The following is a 22,971-nucleotide window of genomic DNA, read 5'->3' on the forward strand; positions in this document are numbered from 1 at the left end:
CTAAAATTCCCTCAGGTGAATTTTATTTTATAAAATTCTATTTGAATCATATATGCCTAGACACATATAAAACAGAAATGTGCCAATATTTAGGAAATATTAAGAACTGCATTTTTTTTGCTACCTGGCATGTTTGTGAAACACTGATGTGAACAAACTCTCAATTAACTCTACAGACTGATAGATACCATGGATTCTTTTGAACTGATTGCAAAAGGCGACAGGTGCAGAAAAGAGGAAATTCTTGTTACAAAGTTGCTTAAGGTATATGGGAATGATCTATAATAGTCTTCAGCTTTGCAGGAAATTCTGGATCTAAATACTACATAATCTAAACCTTAAATTAAAAACTGAAACAAAACCAAGCATCTGATTTACCATTGCAACATAGTTGAATTTCCGAATTACTTGACGTATTCTCTTCATCTCTTCATCCAGGTTACAAGCCCAGACCTCACAGATTCTTTGGCTGTGATCCACTGTTGCTGCTGGCATGTTGCCAAGTTCAACTAGCCTTCATTAAAGCACTATTCTTTCAGGTCAGATAGTTGTAAGTCAGGATGCCCAAATTTATTCTGTAACCTCCAGTTGCAAAAAACACCTACAAAACAAAAAGGAAACAAATCTGAATGCATTAAAATAAAATAGGACTTTAGTAGTAGCACAAAATTTAAGTAATAACTTTAAATTTCTGTAATTCTTTGCTCAGCATCAGGAAATAAATGTTGCTAAACATTTTCTAACTCGCGTCAGTCACATGCATGTTGTATGGCCATTAGACATTACATTGTGCTTAGAACAGTTTTTAAATAGTGTCACTTGCATGTTTGCATTCAAAATGCAGTGATTTTTGTCACTGATAGCTGGCAAGTAAAAACCATTAAGACAATTCAGAACTGTTTTGCTCACTGGTTTCAAGCTTTCAGACTCGGAGGTGTCAGAAACAGCTGGGAGTGAAAATGAGACAATTTCACTACTTCAACAAGTTAGGAATTATTAAAAATTTGAAGGTATCAACAACCATCTTAAATATTACAATGAAAAGGAAGAACTGGAGGATGCAATCATAGAAAACACTTTGAAGGACATCCATGATCTGCACTAGATGTCTGTGTTGACTTTGTTCATTTACAGTCAATCAAAATAATACATCAGCATACACTGAATGCATTCCTCCATCGATAACTATTCAGAACTAATACACAGTTTTTATAGCACTGTAGCAGTATTGGTAGTATTCTAATTTATTTGGTATTTCACTTAAATACATAATTTGTTACTCAGTTTATCTATTTTATAAAAAACACAAAATGCTGGCAGAACTCAGCAGGCCAGACAGCATCTATGGGAGGAGGTAGTGACATTCCAGCATCTGCAGGTTCACTCATGTTATCTATTTTAGACCTTTTTAACTATTTCCATGAAACTTTGGCTAATTGGGCCAAAAGGTATTGAGCCAATTGGCAGAATCCACAGTATTACAATGTAACCAGCATTATAAAAGTGGCTGAAAATGCTTACAGTGCAGTTCAGAGACAGGGGTAACAGATAGGTGGGGTGGGATGGCTAACTAACTACTTGGAAGAAGAAAATTGTAAGATAGTGCAAAGTTTAGCACTTCAATAAGGAAGATTTTGGAAAAGGCGAATTGCAGGGAATTGACTGCAAATAAAATGGAGGAGCAACTTTCTGAAGACTTCCCTGGTATGGAAACAACAATGCCCTTGAAAGGAAAGTCCTACAAAAAATAGTGGATATGACACAGTCCATCACAGGTAAAGCCCTCCCCATCATTGAACACATCCACATGGAGTGCTGGTGCAGAAGAGCAGCATCCATCATCAGGGACACTCACCACCCAGGCCATGCTCTCTTCTAGCTGCTGCCATCAGGAAGGTGGTACAAGAGCCTCAGGACCCACATCACTAGGTTTAGCAACCCTTCAGCCATCAGGCTCTTGAACAAGAGGGAATAACTTCACTCAACTTCACACACCACATCACTGAGCTTTCCCACAACCCAAGGACTCATCTTCAAGGAATCTCCAGCTCATATTTTCAATATCTGTTGCTTATTTATTATTACTTCTTTTTTTCTCTTTTGAATTTTGCACCTGTTATTTGTCATATTCTGTCATACAGAATATCAATAACTATAGTGCTTCTCTTCCTGACGAACTTAACGTATTCTACGCAAGATTCGAACAGAAGAGGAGCGTCCCACCCCCTCTGGATGAACTGGACCTGGTGGAATCGAGATTCATCATCACCAAGGAAGACGTTAGAAGAGCCTTCCTGAAGATAAATCCAAGGAAGGTGACGGGCCCAGATGGCATCCCGGGACGGGTTCTCCAGGCCTGTGCAAGCAAGCTAGCTGGAGTATTTGCTGACATCTTAAACTGCTCCCTGCTTCAATCTAAGATCCCCTCGTGTTTTAAGAAGGCAACGATAATCCCAGTGCCGAAGAAAAGCACGGTGGCATGTCTGAATGACCACCGACCTGCGGCTCTAACATCAATTGCTATGAAGTGCTTCGAGCAATTAGTTATGGCACACATCAACCATAACCTACTGGTCAACCGACACTTTGCAATTCGCCTACCGGAGCAACAGGTCAACTGTAGATGCCAGCTCTCTGACACTACATTCCTCCTTAGAACACCTGGAGAATAAAGACGCATATGTAAGGCTCCTTTTCATCAACTACAGCTCTGCCTTTAATAACATAATTCCAAATAAACTGATTCCTAAGCTCCGGAACCTGGGTCTTAGCACTCAGATCAGTAGCTGGATCTTCAACTTCCTCAGACAGGACCCAGGCTGTAAAGTTAGGGGACAAGCTCTCCTCTACAATCACTCTGAGCACTGGTGCCCCATAAGGTTGTGTACTCAGCCCCCTACTGCACTCACTGTACACCCATAATTGTGCAGCCAAGTTTCCAACAAACTCAATATACAAGTTTGCTGATGACACCACAATTGTAGGCCCCATCTTGGGTAATGATGAGTCTGAGTACAGAGAGGAAATTAAGAACCTGGCACATGGTGCAAAGACAATAACGTCAGCAAGATGAAGGAATTGGTTGTTGACCTCAGAAGGAGTAGCGGACCGCATGACCCCATCTGCATCGGTGGTGCGCAGGTGGAACAGCTTCAAGTTCCTCGGGGTGAATAGCCAAGCAGAGTCCACTGCCAAGAAGGCCCAACGCCTTTTTTAACCAAGCTGAAATTTGGCCTGTCCAATAAAACACTCAATAATTTTTATAGGTGCACCGTAGAAAGCATTCTTCTAGGGTGCATCACAACCTGGTACGGAAGTTGTCCTGTCCAAAACCGAAAGAAGCTGCGGAAGCTCGTGAACATAGTCCAGCACATCGCACAAACCAATCTTCCATCCATGGACTCACTTTACACCACACGCTGTCAGAGCAGTGCTGCGAGGATAATCAAGGACAAGACCCACCCAGCCAACACACTTTTTGTCCAACTTCCCTCTGGGAGAAGGTTCAGGAGCTTGAAGATTCGTATGGCCAGATTTGGGAACAGCTTCTTTCCAACTGTGACAAGACTGCTGAACAGATCCTGACCTGGATCTGGGCCATACCTTCCAAATATCTGGACCAGACTTGCATTACTGTACTTTCCCTCTTCTATTTTCTAATTATGATTTATAATTTAAATTTTTATTATATTTACTTCGATTTGTACCTCAGGGAGCACGAAGCACAGAAACAAATATCACTGTGATGATCGTACGCTCTGGTATCAATTGTTTGGTGACAATAAAGTATTTGTATTTGTAAACCTGTGCCCTCTTGTGGTAGTCATTTCAGCCCTGGGAAAAAGCCTCTGACTATCCACACAACCAATGCCTCTCATCATCTTATACACCTCTATCAGGTCACCTCTCATCCTCCGTCACTCCAAGGAGAAAAGGCCAAGTTCACTCAACCTATTCTCATAAGGCATGCTCCCCAATCCAGGCAACATCCTTGTAAATCTCCTCTCCACCCTCTCTATGCCTTCCACATCCTTCCTGTAGTGAGGTGACCAGAACTGAGCACAGTATTCCAAGTGGGGTCTGACCAGGGTCCTATACAGCTGCAACATTACCTCTCAGCTCCTAAATTCAACTCCACGATTGATGAAGGCCAATACACCGTCTGCCTTCTTAACCACAGAGTCAACCTGCACAACTGCTTTGAGCATCCTATAGACTCGGACCCCAAGATCCCTCTGATCCTCCACACTGCCAAGAGTCTTACCATAAATACTATATTCTGCTATCATATTTGACCTACCAAAATGAACCACTTCATACTTATCTGGGTTGAACTCCATCTGCCACTTCTCAGCCCAGTTTTGCATCCTATCAATGTCCCGCTGTAACCCCTGACAGTCCTCCAAACTATCCACATCAACTCCAACCTTTGTGTCATCAGCAAACTTTCTAACCCATCCCTCCACTTCCTCATCCAGGTCATTTATAAAAATCACGAAGAGTAAGAGTCACAGAACAGATCTCTGAGGCACACCACTGGTCACCAACCTCCATGCAAAATATGACCTGTCAACAACCACTCTTTGCCTTCAGTGGGCAAGCCAATTCTGGATCCACAAAGCAATGTCCCCTTGGATCCCATGCTTCATTACTTTCTCAATAAGCTTTGCATGGGGTACCTTATCAAATGCCTTGCTGAAATCCATATACACTACATCTACTGCTCTTCCTTCATCAATGTGTTTAGTCACATCCTCAAAAAATTCAATCAGGCTCGTAAGGCATGACCTGCCCTTGACAAAGCCATGCTATTCCTAGTCATACACACCCCCCGCCCCCCGCCAAATGTTCATAAATCCTCTCAGGATCTTATCCATCAACTTACCAACCACTAAAGTAAGACTCACTAGTCTATAATTTCCTGGGCTAACTCTACTTCCTTTCTTGAATAAAGGAACAACATCCGCAACCCTCCAATCCTCCGGAACCTCTCCTATCCACATTGATGATGCAAGGATCATCGCTAGAGGCTCAGCAATCTCCTCCCTCAACTCCCACAGTATCCTGAGGTACATCTCATCCAGTCCCAGTGACTTATCCAACTGGATGCTTTCCAAAAGCTCCAGCACATCCTCTTCCATAATATCTATATGCTGAAGCTTTTCATTCTGCTGCAAGTCATCACCACCATCACTAAGATCCTTTTCCACAATGAATACTGAAGGAAAGTATTCGTTAAGTATCTCTGCTATTTCCTCTGGTTCCAAACACACTTTCCCACTGTCACATTTGATAAGTCCTATCCTTTCACGTATTATCATCTTGCTCGTCACATACTTGTAGAATGCCTTGGGGTTTTCCTTAATCCTGCCCACCGCCTTCTCATGGCCCCTTCTGGCTCTCCTAATTTCCTTCTTAAGCTCCTTCCTGTTAGCCTTATAATCTTCTATATCTCTAACATTACCTTGCTCTCTCAACCTTTTGTAAGCTTTTCTTTTCTTCTTGACTAGATTTACTACAGCCTTTGTACACCATGGTTCCTGTACCCTACCATAACTTCCCTGTCTCATTGGAATGTACCTATGCAGAACTCCACATAAATATCCGCTGAACATTTGCCACATTTCTTCCGTACCTTTCCCTGAGAACGTCTGTTCCCAATTTAAGCTTCCAAGTGCCTGCCTGAAAGCTTCATAATTCCCCTTACTCCAATTAAACACTTTCCTAACTTGTCTGTTCCTATCTCTCTCCAATGCTATTGTAAAGAAGATAGAATTATGATCATTATCTCCAAAATGCTCTTCAACTGAGAGATCTGACACCTGACCAGGTTAATTTCCCAATACCAAATCAAGTACAGTCTCTCCTCTTCTAGGCTTATCTACATATTGTGTCAAGAAACCTTCCTGAACACACCTAACATGCCTTTTATTCAGAACATGCCTTTTATTCAGACAGAAACGTACAAAGTCCGTACTCTCCAAATTTCACTTTTGAAGGCCTCCCACTTATCAGGTACACTTTTGCTAGAAAACAACCAGTCTCAATCTACACTTGCCAGATCGTTTCTGTTACCATAAAAGTTGGCCCTTCTCCAATTTAGAACCTTAATCTGAATACCAGACCTATCCTTTTCCATAATTATCTTGAAACTAATGGCACAATAATCACTAGATGCCATGTGTTCCCCTTCCGTCAGCTGCCCTGTCTCATTCCCTGATAGGATACCTAGTATCACAGTCTCTTTGGGACTTCTGTGTCCTGATGTATGCCCTCTTCTCATTGCTACCATCAGGGAGGAAGTACAAGAGCCTGAAGACACACTCAATGATTCAGGAATAGTTTCTTTCCCTATGTCATCAGATTTCTGAATGGACATTGAACCCATGAACGCTACCTCACTATTTCATGTTTTCTCTTTTTGCACTACTTAACACATAATTCTTTATGTAACTGACAGTTTTTATTATGGATTGCAATGTATTGCTCCTGCAAAACAACAAATTTCACAGCATATTGCCAGTGATATTAAACCTGATTCTGATTCTGGAAACTTCCTGAACAAACTCGTTCCCATCCAGCCCTCTTGAAGTTTGGAAGTCCCAGATAAAGTGGGAAGTTAAAATCATCTACTCTCACAAGCTCATGTTATAAATATTTAAAAAGTTGGTGCCATGGATTTTTGTAGACCCAGACAACTTCTTCTACATCATCCACAAAACAGCTTATTCTTCCATTCTATGCCTTTCTTTTCAAGGTTGCTAGGATTCTGTCAGAGCCTGTGATCTACAGTTCAAACTACGGTTCTCCACAAATTCCGTCTAGTGGAATTAGTTCTTACTCTCAATAACTTCTCCTTTGGCTCCTCCCACTTCCTCCAAACCAAGGGTGTAGCCATGGGCACCCATATGGGTCCCAGTTATGCCTGCCTTTTTGTTGGCTTTGTTGAACAGTCCATGTTCCAAGTCTATACCGGTATCCATCCCCCTCTTTTCCTTCGCTACATGTCAATTGCACGCATGCTGAGCTCGTCAACTTCATTAACTTTGCCTCCAACTTTCACCCTGCCCTCAAATTTACCTGGTCCATTTCCGACACCTCCCTCCTCTTTCTTGATCTTTCTGTCTCCATCTCTGGAGATGGCTTATCTACTGATATCTACTATAAGCCTACAGACTCTCACAGCTACCTGGACTATTCCTCTTCCCACTCATCCCTTGCAAAAAGGCTATCCCCTTCTCACAATTCCTCCGTCTCCACTGCATCTGCTCTCAGGATGAGGCTTTTCATTCCAGGATGAAGATGTCTTCCTTTTTTAAAACGTCCACCATCAACTCTGCTCTCAAACGCATCTCTCCCATTTCCCGCACATCTGCCCTCACCCTATCCACCCACCACCCCATTCGGGATAGGGTTCCCCTTGTCCTTACCTACCACCCCACCAGCCTCCAGGTCCAACATATAATTCTCCGTAACTTCTGCCACCTCCAATGGGATCCCACCACCAAACACATTTTTCCCTCCCCCCCCTTTATGCTTTTCACAGGGATCGCTCCCTACGCGACTCCCTTGTCCACTCGTTCCCCCCCCCCCCCCCATCCCTTCCCACCGATCTCCCTCCTGGCACTTATCCTTGTAAACAGAACAAGTGCTACACCTGCCCTTACACTTCCTCCCTCACCACCATTCAGGGCCCCAGACAGTCCTTCCAGGTGAGGCGACATTTCACCTGTGAGTCGGCTGGTGTGGTATACTGCGTCCAGTGCTCCCGGTGTGGCCTTCTATATATATTGATGAGACCCAACGCAGACTGGGAGACCGTTTCGCTGAACACCTACGCTCAGTCCGCCAGAAAAAGCAGGATCTCCCAGTGGCCACACATTTTAATTCCACATCCCATTCCCATTCTGATATGTCTATCCATGGCCTCCTCTATTGTCAAAATGAATCCAAACTCAGGTTGGAGGAACAACACCTTATATACCAGCTGGGTAGCTCCAACCTGATGGCATGAACATTGACTTCTCTAACTTCCGTTAATGCCCCTCCTCCCCTTCTTACCCCATCCCTGACATATTTAGTTGTTTGCCTGTTCTCCATCTCCCTCTGGTGCTTCCCCCCCCCCCCTTTCTTTCTCCTGAGGCCTCCCATCCCATGATCCTTTCCCTTCTCCAGCTCTGTATCACTTTCGCCAATCACCTTTCCAGCTCTTAGCTTCATCCCACCCCATCTGGTCTTCTACTATCATTTTGCATTTCCCCCTCCCCCCACTACTTTCAAATCTCTTACTATCTTTCCTTTCGGTTAGTCCTGACAAAGGGTCTCAGCCCGAAATGTCGACAGCGCTTCTCCCTATAGATGCTGCCTGGCCTGCTGTGTTCCACCAGCATTTTGTGTGTGTTGTTGTTTGAATTTCCAGCACCTGCAGATTTCCTCATGTGTGTTCTCCACAAGTGGTGGTTCCTGGCACCGGCCGTGTGGACTGGCATTTCGATATTTCCAGCAGCAGCCTGGAAGACATGTCTTCAGGGGCGGCACTGTGGGCAACCAAAATCCTCACCAATTTTGAAAGCTGAAACGTCATGGGAGACTGAAATATCGGGGGGGGGGGGGAGAGGGGTGTGTGTGTGTGTGCCCGCCCTCTTTAACATCAGGAGGCTCCACGCAACCACAAAACTCCACAGAGAACGGGTCCTGGAGCTGCAGTATGCAGATGACTGTGCTCTTGTGGCCCATACACCGGAGGATCTTCAGACTGTCTTTATTGTGGCAGTGAGAGCGCACAGCAGGATGGGGCTGACCGTCAATACCACCAAGACAGAAGTGGTTTGCCAATGGAGTATCTGTGTCCCACCCACCCTGCCTTCACTGTTGGTGATGAAAAGCTGTCAGTAGTGCCATCTTTCAAATATCTGGGGAGCGAGGATAGCGGCATTGACAATGACATCCAGAGCCGCATTAAACAGGCATCAGCTGCCTTCGGGAGACTTCAGAGCAGAGTCTTTCAAAACAGGAGCCTTCATCCCTCCACAAAGGTTGCTGTATACCAAGCAGTCTGCGACACCACCCTCCTTTATGGCTGTGAAGCTTGGGTAACCTACAGCTGTCACATCAAGTCCTTGGAGCGCTTCTACATAAGCTGCCTTCAGTGCATCCTGGGAATTACTGGCATGAGCAGGTGCCTCACACTGAAATACTAGTAAAGACCAAATGCAGAAGTATAGAGGCCATGATCACCCAGCGTCAGTTGCAGTGGCTGGGGCACGTGATAAGGATGCCCCCATGTCAGCTACCCCACAGAGTGTTATATGGCCAGCTACATCATTGCTACTGACCGTAACACTTGGCGACAGCTGTGTAGGGATAGGGTTCATATTCTGGAGATGGAAAGAACAACCAGAAAACAGCAGAAGAGAGCCAGGAGAAATACAGCCATGGTTGCCATCACTACCACCATTACCACATATAAATGTCCCACCTGCAATAAAGTTTGTGAGTCCAGGATAGGACCGTGTAGTCATCAAAGATCTCACCATTAAAGGAGTGGACGTCATCATCGGATTCTGATGGACAAGCGAAGTACACACACACACACACACAAACACTATATACATATACACAGACACACACGCGCTCCCACTCTATCACATCTATAACAATGGAATCCAGAAAGTAAGCTGCTGTCCTGCCCTTCCTGCAAGCAAGTCTCACTAATGGCTATAATGTCATAATTCCATATGCTGATCCATGCCCTAAGCTCACCTGCCTTTCCTACAATACTCCATCCACTGAAAGATACACAGGTCAAATCATTAGTCCCACCATTCTCATCCTTTCAATTCTTGACTTTGTATATGTAGGCTTAACAACATCTTTCTCCACAGCCACTCCACTATCCATTCTGGCTCCCATCCTCCCCTGCAACTCTATTTTAAACTACTCCAGCACCCTCCCCCTCCCCCAGTACAGCAATAGCAAACCTTCCTGCGAGGCTATTAGCCCCCTTCCAGTTCTGGTGCAAACCATCCCTTCTGTTTAGTTCCCCCTTACCCTGCAAGCAGTGGTTCCCAAGCTAGGGAACACAGGCCCCTTGGCATAAAAAGGTTGGGAAACCCTGCCTGCAAGAGAGCCCAATGATCCAAAAGTCTGAAGCCTTCCATCCTGTACCATCTCCTTAGCCACGTGTACGACCTTCCTATTTCTAGCCTCTCTAGCACATGGCATGGGTAGCAATCCTGAGACCACAACCCTGGAGTTTGCTCTTTAACTTAGCACCTAACTTCCTGAACTCACTTTGTTGTACTTCGTCACCCCTCCTACCCACATGATTGGCAATGACAAAAAACATGACCTCTGGCTACACACCCTCCCACAACAATACTGTGGACTTGATCTGAGATGTCCCTGACCCCAGCACCTGGAAGGGAATATACCATCTGGGGATCTCATTCTCATCCATAGAAACTCCTGTCTCCTAACCAATGAATCCCCTATGACTACAGCTAACCTCTTCTCCCCACCCTCCCCTTTCTGAGTCAACTGACCACTGTAGCTTTCCTCTGCTACATCATTTCTTACCCCCCCCCCCCCCCCGCAAACAGTATCCAATGCTGTATACCTGTTTTTGAGAAGAATGGCCACAGGAGTATTCTGTACAGGCAGCCTATCCCCTTTTCACCTTCCTGACAGTCACTCATTTACCTGTGTCCTGCACCTTGGGTGTAACTACCTCCTGTCCTGTCTAATAACCCCTCAGCTTCTCGAGTGATCCAGAATTCGTCCAGCTCCAACTCCTTAACCACTGACCACAGCTGGAGCAACACAGTGGATTGCAGAAAGTAAAAAGGTCAGGAGTAGCAAAGTTTCCCAGTGGAAGATTTTTGCAAGAGAAGAATTTTATATCAATAAACACAGTTTTGGACGGGATGAATTAATGAAGAGTGAACATTCCGAGGACAAGAAACAGTACACCATACAAATCAAACATGGTAAAGGATTGAGATGGGATCAGCTGCAAGTGGGCTTAAAAAAGATGAATGCAATCATTTTGTAGAGATTGAAGCAAGTCATCTTTGCAATGGATCCACAACACTGAAAGCCCCTTCTTCACACTGACTAAAAGTATCACAGAATTCTCAAACCATCAAAGCAGGCATCCAGCAAGTCACTCTCCATAAAGCCCTGCAAATTGTTTCCCTTCATTCCATCAAATCCAAGCAAGAACAATTAGAGCTGTTCAATAAACGATGAGCTAGCAGGCATTATCAATAGCTTAGGAACAAAACCACAGAAAACAAATTTAAAAAGTGATATCAAGTTCACCCAGAACAAATGTCTGAAGAAAAATATTTTTTTAAATATGTGCAATTCAGTGAGTAACCCTATCCACAAACTATCCAAATGGAATGGTAAAGTGTTAGCATTAAGTTCATTTGCAACTTGATTTAATATTCAGGTGTTGCAAACCAACCATGCTTGAAACAAAAACTTTGCATTTTAAGCATGGATGAATGAAATATATAATAAAGCTTTAAAATATAATCAACTTTCTATTGGGGCACAAATGAGAGCATCCTGACTGGCTGTGTCACCACCTGGTATGGGAACTGTACTCCACTCAGTTGCAGGACTCTGCAGAGAGTGGTGTAGACAACCCAGTGCATCTGTAGATGTGAACTTCCCAGTATTCAGGACGTTTACAAAGACAGGTGTGTAAAAAGAGCTGGCAGGATCATTGGGGACCTAAATCACACCAACCCCAAACTGTTCCAGCTACTACAATCCAGGAAATGGTACTGCAGCATAAAAGCCCAACAGGCTCTGGAACAGCTTCTGCCACTAGGCCATCAGACTGATTAATTCATGCTGATACAATTGTACTTCTATGTTATATTGACTGTCCTCTTGTACATACTATTTATTAAAATTACTATAAATTACGCATTGCATATTTAGTGGAGACCTAACGTAAAGATTTTCCACTGATGTATATGAAGGATCTAAGTCATAAAGTAAATTCAATTCTATTCAAAACAAAAATGTTTTTCTTGTACGGACACATCCCCAGAAATGTATTGGAGATGAGTACATACAAGAAAAACATTTCAGAAAACAATTATTACATATAGATTGCTGATTACTTTGTTACTGCAACAAAAACTGTAAAAAAGTTTCTATCATTTCAGTTTGAAATCATTTCTATATAATTAGTTTGCAGTTTACAAAGTGCCTGGAAGTACCAATAGGATATAAACAAGTTTAACCTCTTGATACAATAGTCAAAGAGCCAAACAACTTCCAAATTAGGTGAGAAATCAATAAATAAAACAAACAAGTCGCAACAGTTATACGTGCACTTTACTTAATGCTACTCAATGGCGCAAGGAAAGCATTGCCATACACTACTGGACATGTTGCACACAAAATCTTCATTACAGGGCATTCTTCATTACAGAGCTGAATTTCATCATTATCGTCATCAAACTGACTCGTGTAAATGAACTTTATTTAGATAACTGATCAACCCTCATCCACGCAAATTGTTTTTTTTTGCTTTAGATGTTGACAGTGGGTGCGTGATGTTTGAAAACTCAATCGGTGTAGCTTATTTAAAAAAGTACCCAGCACCCATTCTGTCTCGCTAAGTAACTATTAACTTTGTTGTAAATTCGTACCTAGTATACTGGAGTCATGTGTGTACCTGCGGAAACACACAGCACTTTTGATCTACTTGACTATATTTAACAACAGATTAGGGTTAAAAAAAAATCAAGCTTTTAAAAGAGAACATGCTTGTTATAAATTCAGAGATCCACTGTCTGGTGAAGGGGAAATTCGGTGTTTCTACTGGAACTGAGCACCACAAACAAAAAAACATACCAGAAACTCTACTGGTTGTGAACGCAAATTTATAATTTTTATAAAAGGTGTCATCCGTAGGACGTTGGCTTTACCTGCGTCAGACGGGAGCGGGCTCTAAGACCTCTTGAACCATTAAAATACAAGCCCGTCTCCTCACTGTCTCAGTACCCCGCTCGCATCCTCCATTACAGCCGCCGCGCACCCCTGACGTCACCGAATCGTGCGTACTAACCTTTCAACTCAGCAGGCTATTTTATTCAAAAGCACGCAATTTCAAGAAGTTACCGTCCAGACGAGTATGAATAAGGTTTGTAAAATGCTGGTGAATCTGGAGGGATGTGGCGTGGTTCGGACGGGAGAGGGGTTGCGACGTAGGGCCGGTCGGGCTGACGTAGTGCACATCTCTGCCCGTGTGGCGACGGCCGGCCGTTGGATCGCTCTCGCCCTCACAGCTGGCAAATGGATTAATGTCCCCGACTCGGCTGCCCTGAACTCCCGACAGCAATGAGCTGGATTTTCCCGGTGTCAAAGGGCGGCGGCGGCGGCGGCGGCCACCTGCCGCCTCTCACTAACTTACAGCAACAGCGCCAGCGGCAGATCGAGTCGGTGAAGAGCTCGCACAGTGGGTGAGTGTGCAGAGCCGTTCGCCTTGTCATCAAGTTGACATCGGAAATATCTCTGCAAACCTGCGTTCTGCGTCTTAGTATTTCAAATGCTACAGGATGGGAATATACGGATGTGTTAATAAAGCGATCGAGCCGGGTATGCCGCATCCCTGTAGATTATTTGGCTATGTATGATAAAGGAATTCACCCTGCCGGCCTATTTATTTTTTATCGGGGTAGAGTATTAATTCTAGGAAAGGTATCTTGTGTGTGTTTTGTAAGTATCGCTTCCATATTGATATTAGTTTCTGAATGTCAATATTTTCCAAGATACATTGAAAAGCTTGTCTCGCATACTGGTTATGCAGATTAAATCATTACACGGGGCATTAAGCTTGGAATAGGTAAAACGATAATACAGGAGAAAATGTAAGCGCTACCAATAAAAAGTGCAGTGTAGGTAAACGGCAAAATGCAAGATCATAACAAGGTGGATTGTGAGACCAAGTGTCTCTGATCGTACGAGAGAGAGAGTAGGAAGTTTCAATTTCCTGGATGTCAAGATCTCTGGGGACCTAACCTGGGTCCAGCATTCTGACAAGCTGCATCGCTGTCTGGTATGTGTGGGGGTGGGGGGGGGGGGGGGGGAGGGGTGGACTACTGCACAAGACCGAAAGAAGCTGCAGAGCATCGTAGACTTAGTCAGCTCTATTTTGAGTACTAGCCTAACTAGCCTACAAAGTAGCCAGGACATCTTCAAGGAGCGGTGTCTCAGAAAGGCAGCGTCCATTAATAAAGACCCCCAGCATGCCCTTTTCTCACTGTTGTCATCGGGTACGAGGTACAGAAGCCTGGGGGCACACACTCAGCGATTCAGGAACAGCTTCTTTCCCTCTGCCATCTGATTCCTAATTTGCCATTGAACCCGTGACCAATACTTCACTTTTTAAATATATATTGTTTCTGTTTTTGCACGATTTTTAATGTATTCAATGTACATGTACTGTAATTGATTTACGTATTTATTATTATTATTATTTTTCTTCTATATTGTGTATTGCATTGGACTGCTGCTGCTGCTAAGTTAACAAATTCACAACACATGCCGTGATAATAAACCTGATTCTGATTCTGAAGAGGTCCATTCAAGAGACTAATAACAGTGGAATAGAAGTTGCACTTGAGCCTGGTGGGATGTGCTTTCATGTTTTTGTGTCTTCTGTTGGATGGGAGAGGGAAGAAGATACTGAAAACATCATCAGGGTCTCTCTCCATCTCTTCCCCCCCCCCACCCTGCCCCCATTCAGGACATCTATCGGAAGCACTGCATAAGCAGTATCCCCCAATATTGTCAAGACCCCTCCCATTATTCCCATAATCTCATTAAGTTCCTGCGCCTGGCAGAAAATACTGCAGCATAAGAACCAGAACTGTCAAACTGGGTAACAGATTCTATCCACTGCCCCTCCCCAGCTTTTAGACTGCTGCCTCCACTCCGGAATTCATAGACACACTCTCATTCCTACACTGGTTACTTTTCATCTTTTATTGTCGCTGTCACATATTTAAGCTATTTCTTGTTTTATTATAATAATGCCTGTAACCATATAACAACTACAGCACGGAAACAGGCCATCTCAGCCCTTCTAGTCCATGCCGAACGCATACTCTCACCTAGTCCCACTGACCTGCACTCAGCCCATAACCCTCCATTTCTTTCCTGTCCGTATATCTATCCAATTTTACTCTAAGTGACAATACCGAACCTGCCTCTATCACTCCTACTGGATGCTCATTCCACACGGCTACCACTCTCTGAGTAAAGACATTCCCCCTCATGTTACCCTTAAACTTTTGCCCCCTAACTCTCAACTCATGTTCTCTTGTTTGAATCTCCCCTACTCTCAATGGAAAAAGCCTATCCACGTCAACTCTATCTATCCCCCTCATAATTTTAAATACCTCTATCAAGTCCCCCCTCAACCTTCTACGCTCCAAAGAATAAAGACCTAACTTGTTCAACCTTTCCCTGTAACAAGTGCTGAAACTCAGGTAACGTTCTAGTAAATCTTCTCTGTACTCTCTCTATTTTGTTGACATCTTTCCTGTAATTCAGTGACCAAAACTGTACACAATACTCCAAATTCGGCCTTACCAATGCCTTGTACAATTTTAACATTACATCCCAACTCCTATACTCAATGCTCTGATTTATAAAGGCCAGCATACCAAAAACTTTCTTCACCACCCTATCCACATGAGATTCCACTTTCAGGGAACTATGCACCATTATTCCTAGATCACTCTGTTCTACTGCATTCTTCAATGCCCTACCATTTACCATGTATGTCCTATTTGGATTATTCCTACCAAAATGTAGCACCTCACACCTATCAGCATTAAACTACATCTGCCATCATTCAGCCCACTCTTCCAACTGGCCTAAATCTCTCTGCAAGCTTTGAAAACCTACTTCATTATCCCCAATGCCACCTACCTTAGTATCATCTGCACACTTACTAATCCAATTTACCACCCCATCATCCAGATCATGTAATATATAATATATATTATAATTTATAATATATCCCCCGTGCCATGCAAGGACTTGTGCTAATATTATTTTGTGACTATGTGTTGGATCGTAACTATATTATCGGTGGGTACCTTGGTCACGTAGGAACGATGTTTTGTTTAGCTGTATACATGTGTATGGCTAAATGGCAATAAACCTGAACGAGAAGTGAGATTGTCTGGAATGGGTAGGATCGTTGATTATGCTGGCTGCTTTCCTGAGGCAATGAGAGGTATAGACAGATTCCTTAGACTGGTTTCAGTGATGTGCTGAGTTGTGTCCACAATTCTCTGCAGCTTCTTGTGGTAATGTGCAGAGCAGTTGCCATAGATGTCAGTTATACAAAATGTACAGTACAACTTGTATCAATATAGAACAGAGTGTATCAGTAAAACACAAATTATGATAGCACATTGGCACAGTCACTAGAATTCATGTCCAGTGATCTGGATTCAGTCCTGACCTCCTGTGCTACTTAGAATTGGGGGAAGGAGAATATCATGAAGGGAATAGAGATAAAAATAGTGCTGATGGGTTAAAGGTCTGTTTCCGTGCTGTATTTGGCAAACTTTCCTGTTAATTACATCAAGAAATCTAACATAAAAGAAGTAATTGCTCAATAATATCAGATCAGCAGAATAGTTAGCGTATAATAATGAACAGCGATATGACGCTATCTTGTTATTCATAGTAATTTTTATGTCTTTTTGTTGTACTGCTGCCACTAAACAAATTTCACTTCAAATAAGTCAGCAAGAATAAACCTGATTCTGACAAGGACTTTAAATAACAGCAATCCAGCTCCCTTCTCCGTTTAGATACAGGGTCTTGACCCAAAACATCTACTGTAATGTCCATCTGCAGATGCTGCCTGACCCACTGAGTTCTTCCAACATTTTATTTTCTGCTGCCTTCTTCCTGTGGTTCTTTTCTGTTACACTGCAAGTTCTTCCTTCAGCTTCTTATCCAGTTCCAATTTAAATGTTACAGTTGAATATGGCACTTCTACAGGTTGAATCAGAGGCTCTGCTGTCCTTTGATACTGACAACACAGGACTGGAGTTAGGCCATTGGGTCTGCTCCACCATTCCATTGTGGCTGATTCATTATTCCTCTCATACTCATTCTCCTGCCTTCCCCCTGTAACTTTTGATGCCCTTACAAATCAAGAACCTATCAACTTTCACTTTAAATGTACCCAATGATTTCGCTTCCATAGCCATCTGTGGTAATGAATTCCACAAATTCCCCCTCATCCCTATTCTAAAGATACACCCTTCTATTCAGAGACTATCCCTTCTGGTCCTAGACTCCCTCAGTAACGTGTCTGTAATTTATTTTTTAAAAATGTGAGTGCCCTAATTATTCAATTTATTGGTTAATGAAACACAAGGGTGATTGGCCACAAGAACATAGTTTTTTCTGAGTTGAAGGAGTGGATTATACTTGAAACAAAAAACATCTTACTATCTTTCCTTTCAGTTAGTCCTGACGAAGGGTTTCAGCCTGAAACGTCAACAGCGCTTCTCCCTATCGATGCTGCCTAGCCTGCTGTGTTCTACCAGCATTTTGTGTGTGTTGTTGTCCATATTTACATAATTATTTGAAATAAAGGATTAAGTTGCCCTGTAATTAAGATAGTTAATTTTTTGTTCATATGAAATATGGCTGACGAGCATTTCCCATTCCACTTTCTACCTGTCTCTTGATAACTCTTGCTTCATCCCTTCTCCTCACCTCTCTTTACTGCCCATTTAATTCTCAATATTAAATTTCAATGACCCACTATTGACATCATTTGCACTGATAGTATGACGATTCAGATGCATTAATTCAAAATTCATACATTCCACTTAAAATTTGTAGATTTTTTTCTTTATAGTTCCAAATTATATATATATTTATATTATTTATTAAGATACAGTGTGAAATAGGCCCTTCCAGCCCTTTAAGCCACACTGCCGAGCATCTCCCAGTTTAACCCTAGCCTAAACACAGAGCAATTTTCAATAACCAATTATCGTACCAACCGCTACATCTTTCGACTGTGGGAAGAAGCCAGAGCACCTGACAGAAACCCATGCAGTCACAGGGAGAACATACAAACTCTTTGCGTACAGCAGCAGGAATTGAACCTGGGTCTCTGGTACTGTAAAGTATTGTGCTAACGACTACGCTACTGCACTGCTCTTAACTTGGGTCAAAAACGTTGTAAATTTTATTGTTGGCAAGGTGTGTACAGTTATTTTGTTTTTCAGTGATTTTTCTTAGAATGGAAAAACAAACACCAATTGTATTTAAACCCAGTCAAATAGACCACTTATTAAAAGTTAAAAATAATGAAGCGGAAGGTTGTACAGTCGGCCCTCCTTATCCGCGGGGTATTGGTTCCCGGACCCCTCGCAGATACCAAAATACGCGGATGCTCAAGTCCTTTACGCAACCTGTCTCAATCCGTTGGACCTTCGGACCCAGCGGAACCCCAGACCTTATTTAATCTGTCTCAGCCCACTGGACATTAGGACCCGGCGCCAGAGCTCTGAATGCGCAGTGTTTTTGTTCAGGAAAATAATCACGGTCACAATTGAAAATAAGGTGGAAGTAATAAAGCAATCGGAAAGAGTTGAAACGCCATCGGTCATTGGAAAAGTGTTAGGCTACAGCAGGTCAACGATCAGAACAATTTTAAAGGATAAAGTGAGAAAGGCTCTGCCCCAATGAAAGCTACATTTATTACTGAGCAATGAAGTGGTTTAATTATTGGGTTTTGGGTTTTTGATCCTCACATCAACCCAGCATGGTGGAAAGCGCACTCGGGAGCGATCTGTCCCGAGTCCCGAGAACTTCCGTTCCCAAGCCCGCCACTGAAACATACGTTTCTTAAGTGTTTTATATGCATAGAAAGGTAAAATATATACTACATACTAAGACAGACGTTTGACTAACTGACGCTAAATAATACTGGATGTACCTGTTCCAACTTACAGAGTAAGAGAACTTCCAATTTTTTTTTTATCCCAATGCAAGATAATCCACTCACATCCTCCCATATACTTTAAATCATCTCTAGATTACTTATAATACCTAATACAATGTAAATGCTATGTAAAATGGTTGTTATACTGCATTGTTTAGGGAATAATGACAAGCAAAAAAAGTCTGTACATGCTCGAACAACAAGTGCTGGATGAGCACTTCCGGGTTTTCGCGATTCACGTTTGGTTGAATTCACGCATGCGGAATCCGCGGATAAGGAGGGCCGACTGTACTAAAATTTGATGTTAAGATTGGAATAAAAATCACAGCAATAACAAGTGTAATAAATCATTATTAATTGTCTTCATTATTTTGTGTAGTGTAGTGGAAATACAGAAGGATGTGGAATACAGGCTGCCTTTTACAGTAAATAATAAAACTATCAATTTAAACATGTAAGTATGAAATGCTGAGATATTTTACATGGATTGTATTTGTACTCAATTTTTTCCATTTAGCTGAGTATGGTAAAGAGAAATTTTACAAGAATTTAGAGTTTTCTGTTTTTCTACCATATCACCAGCCTGCTATTATTTTAAATGTCCATAAATGCCACAGCTTTGGGCCATGTATTGGATTCCAGCAATCTGGCTTTTTCTGACACAGCAGGATCGAATGTAGATTGCTCAGTTACAAAATAATTTTTTTTTTGTTTTAATCACATCTAATGTGCAATAAAATTGACTAGGTCCTTCAGGCCATTTTCCACCCTTTAGCTGATCACATGAATGGCATGTTTAAAGGACATATGAAGTGTTATATGGGGAATTGAAATGTTTTGTTCAGTAATGATATTAATTAGATGGTCAGTAGTTAATTTTGGAACAACTATATCCTGGTAATGCAACACTGGAAGAGATTGCTGTGTAAGGCATATTCCTCTACTCGCCTTTATATCCAGGCTGGCCTTGCACAGAATATGTCACTCATTCCATTCCTGATTATCCTATCCCCTCACAACTCTGGTTCCCAGAGTGGAATCCCCAGCTCCCAATTATCATCCTACTTTCTCCTCAGCTGACGTCAAGATCCATCTCACACTCTTTTCCCCATTAATTACCTGCTCCACTTGCTTCTTAGGCTCCTGTTTCAACATCACTTGCCCCCTCCCTTCCACCAACTTACCAAGACTCATCAGAAACCACCCCAAACCATCGGTATCAGCACTTGTATTCATGCTGATGCTCTTCAATCCTGGTTGATCCTATGAAGCAGGCACTCCCCAACAGTTTGGTGGGGGTTATCCTTTTCACTGGTTATGTACGATGCCTTTTGTGTCATACCACCAATGTAAGCTTCTCAGCACTACTTAGCGTTGTGATGATAGATCCACAACCTAAATGGTTGTAGATACATCCTATCACTCAGTTTGCTCTTATAATAGCATTCTCCAAAATCAAGGACTTTAAAAATTATCTTTTCATTTCTTTCCTTGTTGAGTTCAGATCTTAGAACTGTTTTGGTTTCTGATTTTCATCATGAATATATATTGATGCTGGTGGACTAAATTGATACATTTCATTGATTAAATAAAACAGTAAAAGTTAAATATACACTAGAGTGAATAAGAATCTGAGGAAGGTTTCAGGCAGGGTGTTTTTGCAAACTAGGGAAAATGAACATTTGTTTTTGAGTGATTAAAGTGGAAGCAGGAAGCATCATATAGAAACTCAAAATACAGAAGTAAAAGTTAAAAGCCTTCTATAATTTTTAAATTAGGATTATATTTGCAGTGCAGATCAAGATTAAGAAAACAAATTAAAGTAGATGAAGAAAAGCAGTACTGGAATAACTCAACAGATCAAGCAGCATCTGTGGAGGGAAGGGGTTGATCAATGTTTCAGGTCCAGACTCTGAATCAGGATTGAGAATGTAAAGGGAAGTCAGACAGTATGTAAGAGACGGAGAGAGGTTGGTAGGTGATAGCTAGAATCAGATAAGGGAGAGATGATGGGCAAGCAGAATCAGGTTGATGGAGGGGATAGGAAAGTGAGTGGGTGATGATCAAATGAAACCACTTGGGGAGGGTAATGAATCTGGGTAACAAGTGAGGGGAAGGGATGTAGATAGTGAACAAAGAGAACCCAAATGGACCAGTTGGAGTGGGTTGCCAAAAGTTAAAAAATTCAGTGTTCATATCATTGGGTGAAAGGCTTCTCAAGTTGGCCTTATCCTAGCAGTGGAGAAGGCTGAAAACAGCCAGTAGGGAACAGGAAGGGAAGTTAAAATAACATCTAATCAGAAACACAAGATGACATTACATGTGGAGTTTAGGTGCTCTGCAACAGTCACCTACTCTTGCTGTGTGGAGGAGTCTGCATCTTGAGCATGGAATACAATTGACCAAGTTAGATGACGTGTACATTCATCTCTGCCTCACTTTTAAGGGCTATTTAGAAAGCTGGTAGTGGTGAAGGAGGAGTTGTTGGACTCCATGCTATTGCAGGGGTGGGAAGTGTCAAGAGAGGGGTGGGTGGAAAGGAATGAATGGACAGAGTCATTGAGAGAGTGGTCCCTGCAGACAGTAGAAAGTTGGGAAGAGGGAAAGTTGTGGCTGGTGTGGAATATTGTTGAAACTGGCAGATATTTTGAAAAATTGTGTGCTGGATATGGAGGCTAATAGGGTGAAAGATGAGAATCAGTGGATTTCTACTTCTGTATTATCTGCAGAGAGGAGTGGCAAGAGCAGACAAACAGGAAATGGAGGAAGTACATGTGAAGGCTCTATCAACTACAGAGAGTGGAGGTCACATTTCCTGCAGAAAGAGGACATTTCAGAAACCCAGAGTGGAAAGGCTGGTATTGAGAACAGATGTGGCAGTGATTGAAAAACAGAAAAGAAAGAGAGGGTACCCTACCAGGAGACTGGGTGGCAAGAGATATATTTGTGGTAGCTGTGGGGATCTGTCGGTTTAAAGAAGGTATACATGGATAGTTTCCTTCGTGAGAAGGAGGCAGAAAAGGAAGAGAAATATCAGAAAAACTCTGGGTGAATTTAACAGCAAAGTTGGTGCCGGAGGTGATAAATTTGGTGGTTTCTGCATGAGTGCTGGATGAGACGATAATACTGTGGACAGTGTAGTGAAGAAAGAGTTTGAGATGGTTGCCAGAGTAGTTTTGGAACATGAACTGTTCCACATAACAAACAGAAAGAAGAGCACCACCTTGTATTCTGATTGGGTAGTCTACTGCCCAATCATGTAAACATTGAATGCTCCAATTTCATATAACACACAACCCCTGTGTACCCTTCCTGCATTATTGCTTCCCTTCTGGTTCCAGCTATCACCTACCAGCTTCCGTCTCAAAACTTCCCCTGACCCTCCACTTCCATCTCCCACCTGGCCCTTAAGTCATTTCACCTAGTCTCACCAGTCACCTGCCAGTTTCTGCCTCATTCCTCCCTCAGACTTCCATAGAAGGGTTGTCATTCCACTGTACTCTCAGTCCTGATGCAGGGTCTCAACCGGAAACATTGACTATCCCCTTGTCTCCACAGATGTTGCTTGACTCACTGAGTTCTTCCAGCTCTGCAATCTCTTTTGTCTCTTTCAGATAAAAATGAATACTAAGGATGTGAGAGATCGCCCAAGGAAATATGAAAAGCAGTAGTACAAAAGAACTATTTAGATCAAAGATGCATTGTACATTTTTCATGAAAGTAGAAAAAGAAGCTGTTTATAAACATATTTCTCAGGAGCGACAAGTATAAATGAAATGCAAGGAAGGGTATACATCATTGTTTTTGCAAGTTATAGATCATGTGCCCTATCAATTTTTCTTCTCAAACCTAATCCTAAAGTCCAGAAGGGGTACACACCCCCACAAACTCTAGGCACTCCCCGATTAATCCTGGCTTTGGCCCCACAAACCCTAAGCACACCCCGATTAACC

General features: G+C 42.5%; 2 protein-coding genes across 5 annotated transcripts in view; one reads left to right on the forward strand and one right to left on the reverse strand.

The window, feature by feature from the left end:
- Positions 1-13,066, reverse strand: part of LOC132404789 (CCR4-NOT transcription complex subunit 7) — a 47,069-nt gene extending 34,003 nt beyond the window's left edge. For both annotated transcript variants that reach the window (XM_059989273.1, XM_059989274.1), the window contains exons 1-2: positions 12,954-13,066; positions 379-601 (exon numbers count right to left, since the gene is read on the reverse strand). In XM_059989273.1, the coding sequence (XP_059845256.1) occupies positions 379-495 (117 nt within the window). In that variant the 5' untranslated portion in view covers positions 496-601; positions 12,954-13,066. The remainder of the gene's footprint in view (positions 1-378; positions 602-12,953) is intronic.
- Positions 13,067-13,235: 169 nt separating this feature from the next.
- Positions 13,236-22,971, forward strand: part of vps37a (VPS37A subunit of ESCRT-I) — a 35,671-nt gene continuing 25,935 nt past the window's right edge. For 2 of the 3 annotated variants that reach the window (XM_059989279.1, XM_059989280.1), the window contains exons 1-2: positions 13,236-13,487; positions 19,398-19,472. In XM_059989279.1, the coding sequence (XP_059845262.1) occupies positions 13,366-13,487; positions 19,398-19,472 (197 nt within the window). In that variant the 5' untranslated portion in view covers positions 13,236-13,365. The remainder of the gene's footprint in view (positions 13,488-19,397; positions 19,473-22,971) is intronic. The other variant, XM_059989281.1, reaches the window with a different exon arrangement.

This window comes from Hypanus sabinus, chromosome 14, assembly GCF_030144855.1.
Source record: "Hypanus sabinus isolate sHypSab1 chromosome 14, sHypSab1.hap1, whole genome shotgun sequence".
In the NCBI taxonomy this organism is placed as follows: domain Eukaryota; kingdom Metazoa; phylum Chordata; class Chondrichthyes; order Myliobatiformes; family Dasyatidae; genus Hypanus; species Hypanus sabinus.